This window comes from Leguminivora glycinivorella, chromosome 27 (assembly GCF_023078275.1).
Source record: "Leguminivora glycinivorella isolate SPB_JAAS2020 chromosome 27, LegGlyc_1.1, whole genome shotgun sequence".
In the NCBI taxonomy this organism is placed as follows: domain Eukaryota; kingdom Metazoa; phylum Arthropoda; class Insecta; order Lepidoptera; family Tortricidae; genus Leguminivora; species Leguminivora glycinivorella.
Window position 1 is genome coordinate 4,569,092 of NC_062997.1, and position 22,595 is coordinate 4,591,686.

At 37.2% G+C, this 22,595-nt stretch overlaps 1 protein-coding gene across 1 annotated transcript; it reads left to right on the forward strand.

The window, feature by feature from the left end:
• Positions 1–1,130: 1,130 nt before the first annotated feature.
• LOC125240207 lies at positions 1,131–21,325 on the forward strand. The gene is made up of 9 exons (XM_048148031.1): positions 1,131–1,292; positions 3,520–3,660; positions 4,531–6,156; positions 6,711–6,842; positions 8,646–8,744; positions 13,282–13,317; positions 13,707–13,769; positions 19,002–19,122; positions 20,990–21,325. Exons 1-9 carry the CDS (start codon positions 1,151–1,153, stop codon positions 21,021–21,023), a joined length of 2,394 nt encoding a protein of 797 aa, XP_048003988.1. The 5' UTR covers positions 1,131–1,150; the 3' UTR covers positions 21,024–21,325.
• The last annotated feature ends 1,270 nt before the right edge of the window (positions 21,326–22,595 follow it).

The window sequence follows — 22,595 nt, forward strand, 5'->3', positions numbered from 1 at the left end:
GGAAAAAAAGTGCGTCCCCCCCTCTAACTTTTGAACCATATGTATAAAAAATAAGAAAAAAATCACAAAAGTAGAACTTTATAAAGACTTTCTAGGAAAATTGTTTTGAACTTGATAGGTTCAGTAGTTTTTGAGAAAAATACGGAAAACTACGGAACCCTACACTGAGCGTGGCCCGACACGCTCTTGGCCAGTTTTTGAAATAAAACTAGGAAAGTGTCAGTGTATTCGAGCTCCATACAAACTTCCACCCCCCCTTTTAGGGAAGTAATCACTTCAACTATTTCCACTTGAAAATCACGTCAAATCGTCGCTCCGTTTTGCCGTGAAAAACGGACAGAAAAAAAACACAGATTTTCCAATTTATAATATTAGTTTGGATACCAGCGTGCGTACCCGAATGGCACAAACGCTCACGAAACGCTCACGAAACGAAACGATCGTAGATATCTATTTCTACCGCTTTTGCGTATTGGCGCGACAGAGCCAGACTACCTTTCGCGGCGTTTCGTTTTCGTTTCGCGTCGTAGAAATGCCATTCGGCTATGGGGCCTGTACCTTTCGAATCGAAAGAAATTTTCTAATCGTGTGTATTTAAGAGAAACGAATACTTTTGTATTAACATGATTGTATTTAATGATACGTTGACTAAAGGTTACTTATACTTAAGAGTCAATGTGGCACCTTTAGCTTGAAAATGCCATTATAATCAGAAACAAAAAACACAAAAGTTCTTTACAAAAGTATATATGTTTCAAATTGTCGTAGTTTTTACCAAACAATACGATATGGTTTTATAACATCTACTACCTACAATGATATACAAAACATGAAAACTTAGAAATTCGCTAGGTTGATTTTTCACCCCCGAAAACCCCCACGTAACAAATTTCAGCGGAATCGTTAGAGGTGTTTGCGAGATCTCCGGTATACACAAATAAGTAAATATACAAAAAGTTCCAAAGTATTAGATTAGTATCTCACATTAGAAATACCGATCAAAATCTATCGACACAGACACACCACTACCGAATCATTATCAAAGTTTACAAACAACGCCAAAATCATTGAAAGCATCAAAAATTCTTGCTCATTTCTCAGCACACGTTACACGAATCACACCTAAAATATTCCATTGATATCGACATTAATGGTTGCCAAAAATGTATCGATATTAAACCAACTAGTGATGTTGTTTCTTGTCAGTTTATCGATAAGTTTTGTGGCCAGCGAAGGGTTTCTGGCGAATAGGGAATTCGGAGCTCGATATGAAACGAATAAAATCAACAAAGGTAAGTGTAAGTACAATTATTATGTACTATTTCTTAACTTTTTCGTATAATAGCTATACAGTGTGTAAAAATAATACGGGCAAATACTAACGGTAGTGAGCATAAGAAATATAGCCACAATATAATAAAGAGTATAGTACAGTATGGTCACTCCCGGTCCCGCGCTGAAAGTGCAGCCCTCCCCCTCTCGGTTACATCACAGTTACCGCCGGTCAAAAACGCGAACAGTCGACCTGTCATATTTCACTCATACAAGCATAGTACGCGTTCATCTACATGAGTTACTACACTACGTCTTTTAAACTATCTCCACTTAAAAAAACACATTAATTCGTAGATCCGTTTTGATGTGAATAAAAGTGTTATCCATACAATTCGTCCCGTCATGTAATGTAAACACACTGGCGTTAAACGCTCGTTGACAGTTGTTGCAACCACATGTTTAAAGTGCATTACTGATAAGTAATATTTCAAATAACCTAACCACAAAATTAAAATTTTGAAAACCCCAGATCGCGACATAGTAGACCGATTTTCATGAAACATGGCTAAGAACACTCCCGACTAACTCAGATTTCATCTAAATCGGTTCATCCGTTCGGGAGCTACGATGCCACATAAAGACACAAACAGACAGACAGACCAGAACGTCAAACTTATAACACCCCGTCGTTTTTGCGTCGGGCGTTAAAAATAATTATAATTATGGTGAAAATTAAGAGTTAGATGTAACTCAAAAACACCTCTTAATTAATGATAATACGAAGAAATTCTATGACTGGTTTAATTATCGCCCGTATCAACTTAACACGCTGTATTTATTTTGTATTTTTTAAGCACTTCATGTCCTAAAGCTTTCTCTAATAATAGGGTAATTTAATAAATGGGTAAATATTAAAATAAATAAATAGATATTATAAGACATTACACAGATTAACTGATTCCCACGGTAAGCTGAAGAAGGCTTGTGCTGTGGGTACTCAGACAACGATATATATAATATACAAATACTTATATACATATAAAACATCCATGACAGGAACAAATATCCGTGTTCATCACACAAATATACCCTTACCGTGAATTGAACCCAAGACCGCGTCTTAGCAGGCAAGCGGCTATTAACAATTCAATGGCATTCCCTCAGGCTTCATTTAGACGGTATGAGAACTCGCATAGGAGTTCTATTACATAGCTGTATTGATGGCTGTGCAAGATTGCATGTAACCTCAACAGCCCGCAATGTAACTAAATTCGCATGCGAGTTCGCACGCCGTCTAACCGCTCAGTCACATTGGTCTAAGCGCGACAGCGGTGAGTATGGTATGACCACCGAAGCCATTGAAGCGAGACACGGCGATGGGACTTTTCATTCGCACGTATGGCTGCCGCTCACCGCTGTCGCGCTTAGACCAACGTCGTGGCTGGGCCGTAAATCAGGGTGCGTAGCCGAATGGCACAAACGCTCACGATATGAAACGCTCGTAGATATCTATCTCTATCGCTTTTGCGTATTGGCGCGACAGAGCCAGACTAACTTTTGCGGCGATTCGTTTTCGTGTCGCGTCGCTGAAATGCCATTATGCTACGGTACTAGGTGCAATAGCCGAATGGCAATTCTGCGACGCGAAACGAAAACGAAACGCCGCGAAAGGTAGTCTGGATCTCTCGCGCCAATACGCACGAGCGATAGAGATAAATATCTATGAGCGTTTCGTTTCGTGAGCGTTCCGTGAGCGTTTGTGCCATTCGGCTACGCACCTGGCCTTAAGTGAGGCCTGATTGGACGCTCGGTCGTTTCGGCGTGCAGCGGAGCGGTCGAAGCGTACGTAGACCTTACGCAGCGTCGATTCAGCACACGTGTATGAGCTTCAATTGTTTGATATGCTCACCCGCTTCGCTGCACGCCCAATATTGAGCATGCACTCATCCTTAGGGTGCCATTCCACCAGCGCATCTGGTGGAAAGCCCCTCGGCGAATACAATCTGGGTGAATTTTTTTTCAAGTCACCCCAGATACTGAATAGGCTATTACTGAACCAGTGTCAGCCATACAACCTCGGCCTTGAAAAAATGGTAACGTCACTTTCCATCAGGTGCGACTAAGGTCAATCACTGGGGGGACAACTTTGATGGGCCGGAATAAAACATCCACGTAGGCATCTGGTACACTAAGTTCAACTGTCCCTACAAGGGACAAATTTTTTATCCACAGTCCCTTTTTCAGGGATCTGGCTACGACACCGGCACAGGCCATCAGACGACCGGGAGATCTCCGGACACTTCTTCAGATCAAACTCTAACGAGAACGAGCCGGATATCCCGTTTGTAGCCGCTTTGTCTTTGAGGGAGAAACGTTCCACTCCAAGTGAGTAATATCATTATACTTTGTTCTACTCCCGAACTGTAATTCGTCATTTACAGGGTAGTGCATAGATCTTTAAAACCCTACATAAAAGTCTATTCCCCAAAGCCAGCATCCACCGGCTTCGCGCACGCGCGCAGTAACGAAAAATTTGAAAACGCATTGTTTGGCTCTGTAACCATGGCAACGCATTGTTATAACGACACTGCGCGCGTGCGTGGGAAGCTGGCGGGAGATGGCATTGGGAAGCTTAGATGGCAGTGCAAACCTTTGCGTCAAAATACAGGAAAAAGTGTGGATTTCACGAAAGTTATTCTAGAAAACTATTAAAAACTAAGTGCATGGTCATAGAAAAAGTATTGTATGCAACGGTGTTTGATCGAGTCAAAAAACTCGTGGCGTCTTTATTTACAATACTAGCCATCGAACATAATTTGTATATGAGAACTCGCCAAGTCAGACCTTAGGCTACAGTATATTATCCTAAGTAATAAGAAGAAATTATATTTTATGTTGTTATAAATAAATTTCAGGACGGACCATTGAACTTGGCACCCATTTAGATTTCACTTCTTTTTTCGTTGAAGTCAACAACCAAGGCATATAGGCATATAGGTTGCGTATTATTGAACTTGGTCCCATTTCACATTTATGTTTTTGATGGGATTTAACCTTTCCAATCCAAGACTACAGCCTGGCAAAAAAGACTAACAATGGAACATATCAACACTTAATAAAATGTCAGAATAGTTGCCACATGCAAAACGGTTTACATGGACGGTGGCGCCCCCACCATTTTCTACTTTTTTGCCAGACTTTAAGATTTTATTTATGCCTAATCATTTATATGTTCAGTTTTCTATTTACAAGCAGGTAAAGGAGGAAAAAGGCACATAAACAATGGCAATGGACTAAAGGAACAAAACTCAGTATCTACGCTTTTCAACGATTTTCCTTTAAGTATAGCAATGCTGCTAGACAACCCAAACAACAAAAACATAGACTACAATGGTTACAGTAAGTCCGCAACAAAAACAGTCTCTGATAATGAACATATAACTAATGCAGTAAAAGAGAATCATTCTAATGACGACGAACATTTGTCATACCTAAAAGATATATTAAACATTACTCAAGGAAACACAACTGCTAAGAGAAGTATGAAATACGACGACTTGGTGGTCGATAGAATTGATTTGATTGAAACGTTTAATAATAGTAATGATATTGATAAAAATTTAAGTAGAGAAAAAGAGTGGCAAACTGTTCCGGTGCCGGATAAAAATACATATGAAATCCTTCAAGAAACCACAACAGAATCGGCAACACCAAAGCCCATTACAGAAAAAGGACTAGTAAAAGTACTTTCAATGTTAACTCGTACATTCAAAAAAATAATGAAGCAGCACAACGCCATTAAACTAATTCACGATCAAATGAGCAACGCTAATAAAGAATTTGAAGATAAAATAGAAGAAAACACGAAAAAACTCAACGAATTTGATGCGAAATATTTGACAATCTTGAAATTCATAGATAAATTAAATAATTTAGAAGATTGTTTGAAGAACAAGGAAGAAGCCTTAAAAAAGAAAGAAGACACGATGTCTAAGAGTATGGCAGATTTTGAGAATCAACAAAACAAGTTCTTAGCTCAACAACAGCAGTTTTATAACATTCAAAAGATGATGCTTTTACAAAATGAAAAGATTAATGAAAAACAAAACTCAATTGCAAAAATTCAGAATGAAATATCTCACAGGCAAAACAGTTTTGCTAGAGTACTTAAAAAGGCTAAACAAAACGCTCAAAGTAATAAATACCTTAAGGTTAATGCAGATTTAATAGGACCAAAAGCAAATAGAGAAAATATTACAACTACAAACGATCCTACTACTACAACAGAACGGACGACATCAATAGAACCTATTAAAATAAGCTTATTATCTGTACCACCTAGTAACATTATAGAAAATCAAGATCAGCTGATGCTAAAAGAAAAAGATGACAAATCAGTAGACGACTTAATTTATAAATACTACTTCAATAACACGTTTATCGACACAATTATAAAGAACAAAATACTTGGAGGGATTCAAATAGGAGATAAAACGAGCATAGCAAGAAGCGCTAAACTTGCAGCGAAAAGAAATCAGAAGAAGTTTGCTAAAAACGTAACAAAAATTAAAACAACTCTATTGTTTCCTGTAGATAAAATCAGTTTTAAGCGAGAACGAAGATGGATAAACCATCACTCAGCACGTAAACATAGAAAACGGCATCATAGCAAGGGACACCCGCTTTTGAAAGACAGTCAAATGAAACATGATATTTCATCCACAACTGAACCTCCGAAGGTGGTTAAGGAATCGGATCTAAAATCAAAAGACCCCTTTCAGATGATGGCTACAACTTTCTGTAAAGAGATAGGACAGAGTAGCACACAACAGATATTGGACTGGTGTGTCGAAAAGGCAATCAGGCGTTTGAGTACTTTAGGTAAGTGAAAAGGCATTATAGAGTTATCCATTTGGTATTTACATTTATTAACTATATGGCATATTTTGTATCCTGCTAAACTGAATCTTTAACGAGAACCAAGATCCAAAAGATTTCAAAAAGATGAATACGTCAAATATTAGCAATGGATATAATAAAACAAATTAAGCAAAAAAAACTAATTTATTTCCAACTTCCATGAATGTGTCCAAAAATTGGAAAATATCTAGGGAATTTCAGGAAAAAATTACGAAATACAAAAAACTTTCATTTTGTAAACAGATAATTTCGTTCGACATATATTTTTTTTTCATCTAGAGTTATCAAAATTTTTCGAAATCTGAGTTATATTTCATTTTCATTTCATTTCATATATTCGGCCTGATTTAAACATTCAAATCATTAGTCAAAATTTTTGCCAGAGATTAGATATGGATGGGATATGTTATTTGTCGCACTGACACGGATTGTCAAAATCGGAAAAGAATTCATTATTGTTTTTATCTACAATGAATTAACACTGACGATCAATATTGTAAATATGCACTTTTCAGATCGAAACATGATGGCGCCTAATATTGTGCCCATTCTGCCAAAACAACCAAATGGGACGGTTGTCACTCGAGAAACTACCACACCAACGATATCCACTACAACTACAACAACTACTAAACACATCACTGAAGGTAATTTTTATGGAGTACGCTTTTAAAAAACTGAAATAAATGTAATATACAAAGAATAAGTTTTTCTGCAGAAATTTCATTTTTGGCACAAGCTTTTATCGCCGACTGTACCTTTCTTCAACAGTCATCTACTGCTCCGAGACGTTTCTAAAAACCCCTTACTACATGGGCATACGACGTTTCATAACAAAGTTCCTATGACCACCGTTCTGCTCATTCATCAGATCAGCTCCATGGTACCATAATATTGCATTGTCACGTGATTCACACATGTGTACAAAATTTCAACTCAATCGGAAACCGGGAAGTGGGTCAAATTTAGCTTCTACGTTTTGACGCACACTAACATACTAACAAGGCAAGTTGAATAAAAGCTTGTAAAAAATGATCACCAAGTGTCCAATGCTGGATTCGAACCAGCGTACTCCGTTATAGCCACGGATGCCTGAAACCACTCGGCCAACTGGTTACGGTGGCAAGGGTCGAAAATTTTTATTGTATGATACAATTATCGAGGGCTTATGGAGCCCCCACTACACTAGCTTTTGCCCGCGGCTTCATACAAACTTCCACCCCCCTTTATGGGGAAATAGGGGGTTAGAACACCACCGCCCCCATTCTACTATCGGACTCGTAGACGCACGGCCGGTCTTAGGGTTGCAAAAAAACGGTTTTTTTTCTGGCTTGAAAAAAAAACAGTTTTTTCCTGGAGTATGTTTTTTTTCTAAAGTACGAAATCTCAAAATTTGAAAGTAGTTAATACTTTTATACGGTTTTTTAGACTTAATGTTAACTATTAATTTAATCAAATAACTTTAATTTCCGGTCTTATAAAAGTAACATTTACGAAATCTGTAGTTGGTAGTTATCACTTTTTACTGTTGGCAACTCCACCGCCTCCCCACGCTACACGCAGCATCGGGGATTCCCCAATAAACGTTTGTATACTGAATGTTAATTGAATTAAAATTTACGTTATTGTTATTGAAACACGTTACAACTCACGAAAAATCGTTATTGTCGTATTATTTGTTCATCTGAAAAAAAAAAACATTTTTAGAAAAAAAACCGAGCACCTTGGTTTTTTTTCTAAAAATGTTTTTTTTTCACAATTCTGAAAAAAAAACATTTGCTTTTTTTTTTCTATTTACAACCCTAGCCGGTCTCCATCCTTACTTGGTGGATATTCCACGAATCCGCACGAAGTGCTTTGCTTCTTCTTTTCTTATGCGCACTGCCAAGGAGTGGAATTCCTTGCCGGCGGCTATATTTCCGAGCTCATATAACCCGGCAACCTTCAAATCAAGAGTGAACAGGCATCTTCTGGGCGAGCTCACTCCATCGTAGGCCACGTCTTTGCCTTTGGCTAGTCTGTAGAGTAAGCCTATTTATAATTTAAAAAAAAAAGAGAAAAAGTAGCATATATCAGTCTCCATTCCGTCAACTATCTCCACTTAAAAAATCACGTCAATTCGTCGCTCCGCTTTTGCCTTAAAAGACGGACAAACGAACAGACACACACACCTTCCCGTTTATAAGTAATATCCCATAGTAAGTATGGGTAGTTTTAAACTACGTCACTAGAATCAGTTCAAAAGTTGGCAATGATCTTGTCAACCTTGCCACAGCAAATGTTTTAAACGTAAAACTTCGATGAATCTATGACGTTTAGATTGATGATTTTTTTCCTATATTAAAAACTTGTGTCTATAATTCACTCCAGTCTGCGGCTGTTGCGAATTATAACACTCGTTATCAAAATCCCCCTTACATGCCTTGTTGCACAATACTATTCTGTTTCAGCACCCGTCTCCATAGCAACGACACCGCCAGCGTTATTCGCCAAAGATACGCAGAAATTAGCAGCTAAAATCGGACTGACTGGAATCCAATTTTTCCCAGGTATGTATGTAAATGCATATACCCACTAGCTTTTGCTCGCGTTAGAAAGAGGCAAAAAATAGCCTATGTCACTCTCCATCCCTCCAACTCCACTTAAAAAATCACGTCAATTCTTTGCTCCGTTTTGCCGTGAAAGACGGAAAAACAAACAGACACACTCACTTTCCCATTTATAATATTAGTGTGGATTCGTCTCCGTGAGCTAGGTCACCTTGAAAGAATGGGGAAATCAGGCAGTCAAAAGGACCTACTTGGGGAGACGGAATGGGCGCCGTCCTGCTGGACACCCAAAATATCGTTGGGCAGATAGAGTGGAGGTAGACCTCCGTGAGCTCGGCGTCGGCAAAAGCTGGGGCGATACCGCTCAAGACCGAGCAAAGTGACGTGCTTCTTGTGTTAGCCAAAACTCTTTTGGGTTATCGCGCCAGCCAAGTAAGTAAGTAGGTATATAGCACACTCAATGAAGCCTATCTCGCGGGAAATAATTCGTGTATAGGCGAATTTTGGCATAGTTGTAGGGAATGGTGTTCTAATCCACATACTCAAAGTACTGATGGGTAGGGGAGGAGCTAACGGGTGGAGGGGGGTGTAAAGGTCCCTTTTTTTAGTTTTTCGCGAATAACTCTTAAACTGTGGCACATAGCAAAAAATGTTCTGAAACACAAGTAATCTTCATAAAATTCTCTACAAAAAAGTTTTGTACACTTTTTATCTGGGACCAATAGTTCATGAGATATGGAAGGGAAAAGATGGACAATAAAGGAATAAACTCATTTGTTTATGAACAATACGTTTATTCTTATAGAGACGCGGTAGCGTGTCAAGCCAGGTTCAAGTAACAAAAGTAGCAAGCAGCACCGTGTGTAATATTACACGAACCGTTTGGAGCCACATTTGACCCCCTTCTAACTCAAAAACTATTTCACATAAACGTGTTATAATGCAACGTAAAAAGAAACCAACGCGCGTAGTAAAAGTATGAGCTATAAGCGCTCCTCAATAAGCCTGGTACTAGCAGCCCGCCTTAGTGCGTTTTCACATTATCCGATCCGATATCGGATGTCGGAAGGATTTCAAAGACAAAAATCCAAGACGGCGCCTTAAATGTACGGGATATCGGTCCTACTTCCGATATCGGATCGGATAATGTAAAAACGCACTTACCCCGCGCGCGCGCGTAGCCCTTTATAAGCCACCGCGCGGCCGGCGCTCGCTCATCCCAGTCGTTCTCAAAACGTCGACGTGAGACCGCCCCACAAGGATGGGGTGCGACCAGATACAGCCCTCACAGCGCCCAGCGCGGAAGGGGCTACTCACACCCCAGCAGGGGTGTTGAACGACATTACAGCAGCGCTCGCTCAGTTTGTCTCGCGCAGCGATCCGATCACATTGTAGCTGACTTGACGAGCAAAGCATCACGACCGCCCGGTATTGCTTTGATGGGATAAATTCATAAATAAAATTTCTAACTATCTTCCGTCTCTACTTCGATGTGAGCTCCGTTAGTGCATGCTCCCGAGCATACACCACAGACACTGGAGCAGGCAATTCCTGCTTTTCGGCAGCCGCATCGCACCCCACACCCAGTCTTGCATCGGCAAAATATAGTTTTGAGAATGGAGTCAGGTGCCACTGGGTCGTTGGTTGTCACTGGCTTTAATATGCCATCGCCTCTTCTAGTTCATCCCCATTCAGTAGGTGGTAAATAAATTGTACGTTAAATACAAAATATTTGTACGCCTGCTTGAATATTGAATGCACCTGCTAAACTTACCTCTATTTTAGGAAAATGTTACTTATTGAATCCGAAAAAAAAGGCGTACAAATATTTTAGTATTTAACGTACAATTTATTTACCACCTACTGAATGGGGATGAACTAGAAGAGGCGATGGCATATGAAAGCCAGTGACAACCAACGACCCAGTGGCACCTGACTCCATTCTCAAAACTATATTTTTCCGATGCAAGACTGGGTGTGGGGTGCGATGCGGCTGCCGAAAAGCAGGAATTGCCTGCTTCAGTGTCTGTGGTGTATGCTCGGGAGCATGCACTAACGGAGCTCCCATCGAAGTAGAGACGGAAGATAGTTAGGAATTTTATTTATGAATTTATCCCACCAAAGCAATACTGGGCGGTCGTGATGCTTTGCTCGTCAAGTCAGCTACAATGTGATCGGATCGCTGCGCGAGACAAACTGAGCGAGCGCTGCTGTAATGTCGTTCAACACCCCTGCTGGGGTGTGTGTAGTCCCTTCCGCGCTGGGCGCTGTGAGGGCTGTATCTGGTCGCGCCCCATCCTTGTGGGGCGGTCTTACGTCGACGTTTTGAGGACGACTGGCATGAGCGAGCGCCGACCGCGCGGTGGCTTATAAAGGCTGCGCGCGCGCGCGGGTAAGTGCGTTTTCACATTATCCGATCCGATATCGGAAGTAGGACCGATATCCCGTACATTTAAGGCGCCGTCTTGGATTTTTGCCTTTGAAATCCTTCCGACATCCGATATCGGATCGGATAATGTAAAAACGCAGTAAGGCGGGCTGCTAGTACCGGGCTTATTGAGGAGCGCTTATAGCTCATACTTTTACTACGCGCGTTGGTTTCTTTTTACGTTGAATTATAACACGTTTATGTGAAATAGTTTTTGAGTTAGAAGGGGGTCAAAATGTGGCTCCAAACGGTTCGTGTAATATTACACACGATGCTGCTTGCTACTTTTGTTACTTGAACCTGGCTTGACACGCTACCGCGTCTCTATAAGAATAAACGTATTGTTCATAAACAAATGAGTTTATTCCTTTATTGTCCATCTTTTCCCTTCCATATCTCATGAACGATTGGTCCCAGATAAAAAGTGTATAAGACTTTTTTGTAGAGAATTTTATGAAGATTACTTGTGTTTCAGAACATTTTTTGCTATGTGCCACAGTTTAAGAGTTATTCGCGAAAAACTAAAAAAAGGGACCTTTACACCCCCCTCCACCCGTTAGCTCCTCCCCTGCCCATCAGTACTTTGAGTATGTGGATTAGAACACCATTCCCTACAACTATGCCAAAATTCGCCTATACACGAATTATTTCCGCCGACGGACAGTTAAATGTCTTCGTTATGCGTGCTAATATTCAATAACTTATTTACTCACCTGATATAGAGTCACGGAATGTATCGAGCACCATATATTCCACGACTGTTCTCTTTCCACGGCCTCAAAAACGTAATTTCGAATGACAAGTTTTCACACCAACTAAAATAACTTTTTCTCAAACATGGTATGAAATATTGATGTTATGTGCCTTATAATTGGCAGCGAAGTATAACGTTGCAGGTGCGGCTAGGACGATTGATAGATAATGGAATTTCATACAAACCTTGCAGGCCAAGGCCGGCAAAGTTTTCTTTTTTAATTTCCAAACACAGATAATTGTGACATAACATCCAGGTATTTAGCCAATTAAAAAAAAACTATAAGGGGCTTTATAGACGTGCCGACTGCAACTGGTACGGGCCCTAGACAATATTTGATTTTGGGGTGCGTTTTCATACAAAAAAAAATTTTTCGTTTTTTTTTTAATTTTTTGTTTTTTTATAGGCGTATACGGGGCATTAAAGGGGAACGAAAATTCGATTATTTTTGCGCTACGACGCACCGTTTAGGAGATACAGCCATCCAAAGTTACTATTTTCAGTAGACTTTATTTATTTCATACCATGTTTGAGAAAAGCACTATACCTCAGACCTCTATATGTCTTCGGCCGGCAACCCCATTTGTCCCGGCCTCTGTAGTAATGTACTATTAATAGAAATGTCGCTATATTCTGTAAAAGAACACACTCAAAAATTATAATTAATAATTTTTTTTTTTTTTTTCATATAGGTAGGTACTTTTTTCATGGCGACTTTTAACTTTATTTTATATAAATTGTCATTGATGTATATGTATATTTTTTAGATAATAAGATCGTTGACATTTGGATTTATTTGATGAAGTGTTTTCTTAACTTAGTATTTTCTTTTCAATATGTATCATATTTCTTTTTTTATACTGGCATTTTGACTTAGGTCAGCTCTAGCAATTTATACACTGGCATTTGTTTTTATTATAGGCATATATTACATTGTTTTTATTGTAATGGTTTCATTTGTATTTTCTGTATAATTTTATGTTGACGATATTTTAGTGAAAGCCTTTATTTTGTAATTGTGTGAAATACTGTGTTCTTCTTCTTAAAGAAATCAATATATCTATCTGTCTATCTATTGACTGCCATGCCGTGTGCCTGTTGTGTTATGCACGGCAAAATACTAGATCTGAGAGATCTAGACATGAAAATCTGTACCATTTAGGCCCATTTGCACCGACCACTTAATTCAGGGTTAGTGGGCTGTCAACTGTCAAATTCCATATAAAATGGTGGGTTAACTCCCCCCCCCCCCCTTATACGATCAAAAGGTGACTTTAGTATGTAACTATTGCGTTATATTGATGATTAGTTTTCTTCTATTGCATACAATTTTAATAAATATTTTTTGGTTTCAGACAACCAGGAATTGGAACAAAATTTAAAAGATTTCGGTAAGTTCTTCAAACATTTATTTAATTTCAAAAATAAATTACATAATTATAAACTGGCATAACAACACACCTCACAAGGCGTACTACAAGGGTCCAAAAAACTGTCCAAATCTGTTAATTAATATTATAAAGAATTATCCCTGAAAAACCAACATACTATACCCACAGGTCACGCAAATTAGTTAACAAATTCACCGAGAGATGACGCTATACCTATACTGCTAGTCAAGTCTTTAAAGTTATATTGAGAAACATGAGATTATTTTCACTATTGAAAGTTTGTACGGGTACGGAACCCTCGGTGGGCGAGACCGACTCGCACTTGGCCGGTTTATTTGAAGAAAATAGTCAGTTATTATATTATGGTCCTTGAATGTATTTTTCCACAGATTTAATTCCGGACACCGCTGGAAACGTGTATTTTGAAGGAAGTCTACATGCAAGCGATATAAGTAAGTAGCCACGAAACATCACTATTATCAAAGAGGATCGAGTATTATAGAGAGTTACTGGCAAAGTAAAATGTGTAATCACAGTGCATATTAGACTGCCATCTCTCGACACAGGCTTAAGACGATACGGTAGGGGTCAATTCTCCATACAAACGCTCTCGACTATCTCCTCCCTGTGGTTTTTGAAAGAAAGAAAGAAAGAAAGAAAGAAAATATTTATTTGCTTAAACATGGTAATTACATACAGATGTTTAAAGTACTTAATTACTAATTAAATTGTATCACATGCTTAGCCAAAACAAATATGGCATGCAAATTAACTTAAATCTAAAATATAAAGATTGTACATAATCACACGCAATTCAGATTTCAATATAAATACATTATAAACAAACAATAATTACATTTAATAAATAATAATACGCAATCGCATTTAATAAGAAGGGTCAAATGAAATTACAAAAAGAAAAACATTAAATAATAGCATTAAAATAGCATTCCAAAATTAATTTAAATTCATACATTTTATATTATCAGAATAGTGCATAAAATCATTCAAAGAATAAAAGCATTTGTCTTTTAATCAATTGTGTAATCTGGTAGCAAATAATTTGTCGGGTAATTGTCTTATCTCGTAGGGCAAGTTGTTGTATACAAGAATACTCATTACGTAGCAATTTTTCTTAAATAAGGATGTCTTACATAGTGGTATCTGTAGTTTAAATTCATCCCTTGCTCTTAATCTACTATTAGTTGAAACTACTTTGAAAAACTGTGGAAGTTTGCGTACAAGGCATCCTAATTCTAATATATACATGTCAAATAAGGTTAGCAGTTTCAGTCTCTTAAACAAAGGTCGGCAAGTAGAGATGGGTCGTGGGTAAATACCCAATCTACCCACCCAGGTATTTACCCGGTAAATACCTATCTACCCGGTATTTACCCGTATCTACCCAAATTGACGGGTAGATTCATTTCATGTTGGACATGCTGATTTGTGTTAAAATGGAGATAAATACTAAGTTAGTGGTTGTAATTTTTATACACAATTTAAAACAAAACTGTTCAGTCAAATTAGTCAAATAGACAATTAAGTTTACAGAAGTTTTAATGTATATTTTTAAAAATAATTAAAAAAAAATATGTTTTATGTGTGCTTTTTAGATTGTATTAATTAGTCGTATGTATACGATAAATATAAAGTTCCTAGTACTGGTTGGAGGGGGTTATGGTGGGGTTAGGGGGGGTAAAATCTATTTTTTTTTTCATATTTCATGGAAACTATCATCAATATCGAAAAGTATTGTATGTACGAACTAAAATAGACACAATTTCCTACAAAAAAGTTTATATGCATTTTTGTCATAAAACATACTATGTATGAGTTATGAGCTTGAAAAATATTTTTTTTTTAATATTTTTATTTACAGTTTTAATTTATCAAACTTATAATTTATATTAAAAGCATTTGAAATTATTTCCGTATGTCAGAGAATGATATTACACGATTTTTATAGTTGGAGTGATACACTAAAATCACATTTTATCTCATAGCAACCTATTCGTTCCCAATTTGAATAAACATTATGTGTACAATTACAAAGACTGACTTAAATTAATCTATTTTAGTCCAAACACCTTTTAAAAACGTCAAATTTGGAAGAAAAATGAAAATACCCGCGTATTTACCCGCGGGTAGGTAAATATCGGGTATTTACCCGGTAAATACCCACCGTCGGGTATTTACCTGGGTAGTTACCCATCTCTATCGGCAAGAGTCTCTTGGCTTTACTCCGCATACAGCTCTTAAGCACTTTTTAGGGTTCCGTACCAAAAAGGTACAGCAGGAACCCTTATGGTGCGACTCTGTCCGTCTGTCACATTCCTAAATATCTCAAGAACTACTAATGCTATCAACTTGAAATTTGGAATAGTTGTGAACATTGTAAACCTCTACAAATAGAAAGTATAATTTTTTTAAATATATTAATTTTAATTGTAGAAAATGGCCAAAATGAAAGGGGAGCAAACTGTAAATTTCAAGTTACTAGGTCAAGTGGGGTATCGTTGGAAAGAGCTCAAATTGAACGTAAATAAGCTATTTTTTATATTTTTTTTGTTGTGGAAAAAAAAAGAATTTTGAAGGAAAATGTAAAAAAAAATACCGTTCCCCCCCTTATCTCCGAAGTTTACCAACGAAAAATTATGAAAATTTTAGCAAACATTGGTTTTATGCTATATATTACAGGAAAAATATAATCGTGTTTGTATTTTGAATACTTTTTTTTTAATTCACAAAAAACTTTTCAAAGTTTTACTTTCAATTTACCCACCCTTGCGGATGTATATCGTACTTCAAATTAATACGAGATGTTACGTAAACCATTTTCTGTCCAATAAAGTAAAAACTGTTTAAATCGGTTAACATTATAAAGAATTATCCCTGAAAAACCAGGTCGCGCAAATTAGTTAGCAAATTGACCGGGAGATGGCGCTATACACTATAATACTCATTAGTGCCTATACTTTTGTCTTCTAGTCAAGTCATTAGAGTTAAAATATGAAAATATGAGATTATTTTTACTAGGTAGTTTGAAAGAAAGTTTTTACGGAACCCTCGGTGGGCGAGTCCGACTCGCACTTGGCCGGTTTTTTTATTTTGAACTATGAATGCTTTATTGACATCTGTACAGTTGCCCCATATTGATATACCATACCTTAAAACCGATGCAACATAACCATTATAAGCAAGCAATGCTGTCTTTTCTCCAGCGACAGTTCTAAGCTGTTTCAAAGCATAAACAAACCTATCAAGTCTATCGGAGATCAGTCTTACATGATTTTTCCATGTGCAATGTTCATCTAAGGTTATGCCTAAGCATTTCATCTCATTAACTTGCTCAATTTTCTGACTTCTACAGTATAATTGTAGGTCCATCGGCTCCGTTTTGTAGTTCCGAAATTGAATATAACATGTTTTTGATACATTCGTTTGCAAGTTGTTTCTGCTTAGCCATGAGTCTATTGTGTCTATTGCATCATTTAGTTTGTTTTCATAAGTATCTGTGGCGTTATCAGCAGGTATTATTACGGCTATATCGTCAGCAAACAGGGACATGGGGTACTGTGTTTCTTTAGGGAGGTCGTTTATGTATAAAAGAAACAACAGTGGACCAAGAATACTTCCCTGAGGGACCCCGTACCCGTTGCATCTGTAGTCTGATCGACAAGCGACATTAACATTGAGTTTGTCAAGTCTGTTTAATTCGACACATTGCATACGATTGCTCAAGTAGCTCTCGATCCAGCTAAGAGCATTGCCTCTAAGTCCATAATGTTGGCATTTCTTAATCAAGAGTTTATGTTCAACAAAGTCGAATGCTTTAGTCATGTCAAAAAATGTTACCACTACTGGAATTTTGTCGTCTATGTATTGAGTGATTCTACGAACAAGTGAGTATGATGCATGAGTGGTCGATTTTTGCTTCTGAAATCCATTTTGTTCTGTAGCAATCACATTGAACTTATTCAGAAATTTTGTTACGCGATTATGAAATGATCGCTCAAATATCTTGGAAAATATTGGAACTAGTGTTATTGGGCGATAATTTCGTATGTCAGTTTGCATACTACCCTTTTTGTGAATAGGTTTCACTATGGACTTTTTAAGCCGCTCAGGAAAAGTACCTTCCATGAAGGATAGATTGACTAAATGAGTCAAAATAGGGGAAACTTCTGAAACACATTCCTTGAGGACATAAGTTGCTACATCGTCAAAGCCTGTAGAGTTTGTATTATTTAAGGATTTAATGATCTTCTCTATTTCATGTACTGTGCATGGCGTTAGAAATATACTATCCCGAAGTCTTTCGACCTTCAATGATGGCCCTTCGCTGTGTTCTTCCGCGTTCACGTTTATGTCAACATTTGTCGAGTCAATCAAGAAATCATTGAACAACTTTGTAATTTCAGACGGGTCCGTAATAGTTTTGGAATCAGACTCAATGGATTCGATTTCTTGTCGGGTAAAATTTCGATCATGCGTATTTTTAATAACATTCCAAACAGCTCTACATTTATTTTTTGACTTTTGTACATATTATAACGCAAGAACGCATTTTTTGACTTTTGTACATATGATATAATAACGCAAGCTTTCAATAATTTAGAATATGAATTAAACTCTAATCTACTCTGGGTAGTTTTTTTCTTTATAATATATTGCTCTTAGTTTTCTTTTCGTTCTACTGGATACTTTGAGTCCTTTTGTTATCCATTTAGGACCACCGCTATTTGCTTTAATTTTTATTATATTTTCAAGATAGAGCAATGTTTTTTTTGGCCCATATTCTTAGCTTGTCTGTGTTAAAATTTCTTAGACTTTATCTGTCTTTACGGAGTTACATAATCGTCACTACTTTGAAAAATCTCGTATCTCACATTACTCCTCAAAGTTCAAACGCAGTAAGTCTATATGCATTGCATACATACTTATTATATTTTACTTTTCATTGACAGAAGAAGATACAAGTTTTTTTCAAAGTAGTGACGATACGTATGTCTTTTTTAGGGTTCCGTAGTCAACTAGGAACCCTTATAGTTTCGCCATGTCTGTCTGTCCGTCCGTCCGTCCGTCCGTCCGTCCGTCCGCGGATAATCTCAGTAACCGTAAGCACTAGAAAGCTGAAATTTGGTACCAATATGTATATCAATCACGCCAACAAAGTGCAAAAATATAAAATGGAAAAAAATGTTTTATTAGGGTACCCCCCCTACATGTAAAGTGGGGGCTGATATTTTTTTTCATTCCAACCCCAACGTATGATATATTTTTGGATAGGTATTTAAAAATGAATAAGGGTTTACTAAGATCGTTTTTTGATAATATTAATATTTTCGGAAATAATCGCTCCTAAAGGAAAAAAAGTGCGTCCCCCCCCCTCTAACTTTTGAACCATATGTTTAAAAAATATGAAAAAAATCACAAAAGTAGAACTTTATAAAAACTTTCTAGGAAAATTGTTTTGAACTTGATAGGTTCAGTAGTTTTTGAGAAAAATACGAAAAACTACGGAACCCTACACTGAGCGTGGCCCGACACGCTCTTGGCCGGTCTTTTTTTAGGACATTCTTACACAGATTGACTGAGGCCCACGGTAAGCTCAAGAAGGCTTGTGTTGTGGGTACTCAGACTTTGCTTGTACTGTTAAGTTTTCATTTTATTTTTGACAGTTGACGACAAGCAAAGCGAAGGTTTGTCCGACGTGCTGCCAGGCTACGACAGTAATTCCAAGATCGAGCTGGACCCCAACTACATTCGCATGCAGCTGAGAAAGAAACATCTTCAAGCCAAGTAGGTATTTCTATGAGAGAATAGTATTTTATACAATCGTGATATAATACAAAGCTTTTCAGTCGAGTACCATGTTTAGGCCACGTAGCTTGCTCAGTGGCCTAATAGTACGGTACGAGAGTGAAAAGCTTAATTATATCACTATTGTATACAATACTTTTTCTATGAGTCATCATCTTCATCATCAATGGACGAAAAATATCATCATTCAAGTTAAAATTAATGTTAATAGCGTCGTTCACCGCTGTATCAACATCGAATTACCTGGCAACAAGATTTTAAAATTAATCATATTAAATTGACGACCGGTGGCCTAGTCGGTAGTGACCCAGCCTGCTATGCCGCGGTCCCGGGTTCGAATCCCGCTAAGGGCATTTATTTGTGGGATGAGCACAGATATTTGTTTCTGAGTCATGGATGTTTTCTATGTATATAAGTATTTGTATACTGTATACATCGTTGTCTAAGTACCCACAACACAAGCCTTCTTGAGCTTACTGTGGGACTCAGTAAATCTGTGTAAAAATTAATGTCCTATATTTTTTTATATATATATATATTGCTAATATTGTCTTCGGTTACCGCGATAGTTACTCATGAAATAAAACTATATATTGCTAGTTCATCACACACATAGTTACATGCAACGGCTTCGCCTCAAATTATTACCCACGCCACTCCTTTTTTGACCTCCTTTAAACACCCGTTGCATAAAATACTATTAAGTTAATACCATACAGGAAAAAATAAGGAAAGACTTGTAACTCCATACAACAGGAAATGCAAGTTATTTGTAGTGACATCTAGCGTCATCCACGCGTCAAATAACATAAACTATCAGTACCACTACTCGACACTAGGTGTCAAAAGTGTCGCGTCTGCCAAAAATGTAATATTAAAACAGTTTACAACTTATATTACAAGCAGAAGGAATTGAAAACAGAGTACCTACTGATTAATACCATTGTAATATTAGCTAAAAAATTTTGAGCATTAGACTTTTTGTTCGTAGCGACATCTATTGACAAGTAGCAGTACTGATAATTTACGTTAGTTGATGCGTGGATGACGCTAGATGTCACTACAAATAACTTGCGTTTACTGATGTATAGAGTTACAACTCTTTCCTCACTTATTCCTCTATGGTTAATACAGAATCCATCTAATAATTATTTTTCCCCTCACTAGCTCGGAAACACGTGTTTTGTCCTTTAATACCAGCGGGTAAAAAAGCATTTTATCCACTAGTGGGTACAGTAATTTGACCTTGAATAAAGTTAAATTAACTGCTTTAAAATTGATAAAAGTAGGTGAATCTAGTAATAAGATGATTTACCACCTGTGAAACTACTGGAAGCAGTGATAAACGCATTTTTTGCGTTGTAGTTTCCTCGCTATAGTGAGAAGAAAAGTTTTGTGTTACACTCGGGTGCAAATGTATTTTACTTCTCGTGTGTTAAAAAACTCACAAGTTCAGGATTCTATTCTCGAACCACTCGCTTCGCTCGTGGTTCAGCTATAGAATCCTTTCACTTGCTCGTTTTTCAATTCCACACTCGGCGTTAAAATACAACTTTGCCCCCTTGTATAACAAATAACTATTACAGTTTACAACTTATATTACAAGCAGAAGGAATTGATAACAGAGTACTGATTAATACCAATGTAATATTAGCTAAAATTTCTTGAGCATTAGACTTTTTGTTCGTAGCGACATCTATTGACAAGTAGCAGTCTTACTGATAATTTACGTTAGTTGATGCGTGGATGACGCTAGATGTCACTACAAATCACTTGCGTTTACTGGTGTATAGAGTTACAATTCTTTCCTTCCTCTATGGTTAATAACATGATGCATTTGTTTCAGCATTCTGCCGAAAATATGGAAAACCAAGAAATGAAACAACAATCATGAAAAACTCGCTGTTGATGGGATTCCCCCAGAAGTTATTTAAGAACAAATCTTTGCCTTGGTTTCGGCTTCCGATTAAAGTATAGGTAGTATTTTTTACAACATGGTGCGTAAGTTAAATATTGCAAACTAAAATGCAGTAGAGTCACGCCGTTTCGATTTAGGGACTCGAATTAGCGCTATTCTTACGTGGCGAGTTACATACTGTTTCTCATCACACTTGCAATGAAAAAATATGTGAAAAAGTTAAGGTACAGCGGGGCAAATCTCGACTGAGGGGCAAATGGACACGGACCAGTTACCGTTTTTCCATGTCTTACAATGTTTACATTATTAAATAGAGTGTCCACCGGAAACTCAACATCATAGTGGAAAATGGAAAAATAGATTAGTTACAATTGATCCCCAGTGGAGATTTGGCCCGCTGTACGTTACTTATGGTACTAGAATTTTTTTAGCTCCCTAGGGAAAATATGTATAACTCCCGCTACGCCTACCAGCAATTGCACACTTATGATCAAGTGTGTTGAAAAGAACCTAGCACAAAGAGTTTGAGCAAAGTAAGGTCAAAATTAGAGCTAAATCGTGAACAATGTACAATTGGCTAAAGATTCAAATCCTTATGAAATCAAAAACATTTTTTTTAAATTATGATAATATAGTTGTATTTTATCCACGTGTGGTAAATTTTGTGTTGAATTTGGTTTTGTTTGATATTTTACAGTTAGTATTTTTGTAGCGTATATGCGGTCAACATTTTTGTCACTCAGTGACAATCTTTGGAATATTTCGCTTGCTTAGGTTTCAATATTATTTATATATCTTTTCAGTACAGATGGTCGTTTTTTTACGCACTAGTTCGAGAAGTGGTTCATTATATAACAGGTCGAAACTTCGGAGGCTCATCTGTACTGAAAAACGTCGTACGATACACGTGCGAAAAGGAAATTCGTAACTCGTGTCGATTTAAAACACTCCCTTCGGTCGTGTTTTTATTTATCGCCACTCGTTTCGAACTTCCTTTTTTACGCACTTGTATCGTAATGTACTATTTCTATATAATGTCTTTTCAAAAAGCCTTATTTTTATATGTAGTTCTTAAATAAATAAACTCTTTTGAAAAACTCCTCAAATGATCTTGAAAATGTATGAGAAATGTAAATTAAATTCTGTATAATTAAGATTTTTGTAAAAAAATGTAAATTATTTAATGCTTTTTTGTAAAGTGTGCACAACAAAATGCAAAATACTAAATTAGGTAATTGTGTCGCTTAGTTTCAAACTCGGGTAAACCCATTAGTCATTCTGATTTAAGGTTGAATATTTAATATAAATAACATAATTTGAAAGATAATTACCCTATAGCAGAATGGATTTACCCAAGTTTGAAGTTAAACCACACAATTATGCTAGTATAAGTTATTTTATAAATGCCTTAGAATTATTCTTTGCTAGTTAATTTTGGCAGTTATGACTTTATGAGTGTGTGCCTAAAATCACGTTTCATTCTGAGAGCTAGTTCCCCACGGTGACATTGATACTTGACAGTCTTGACACTGAC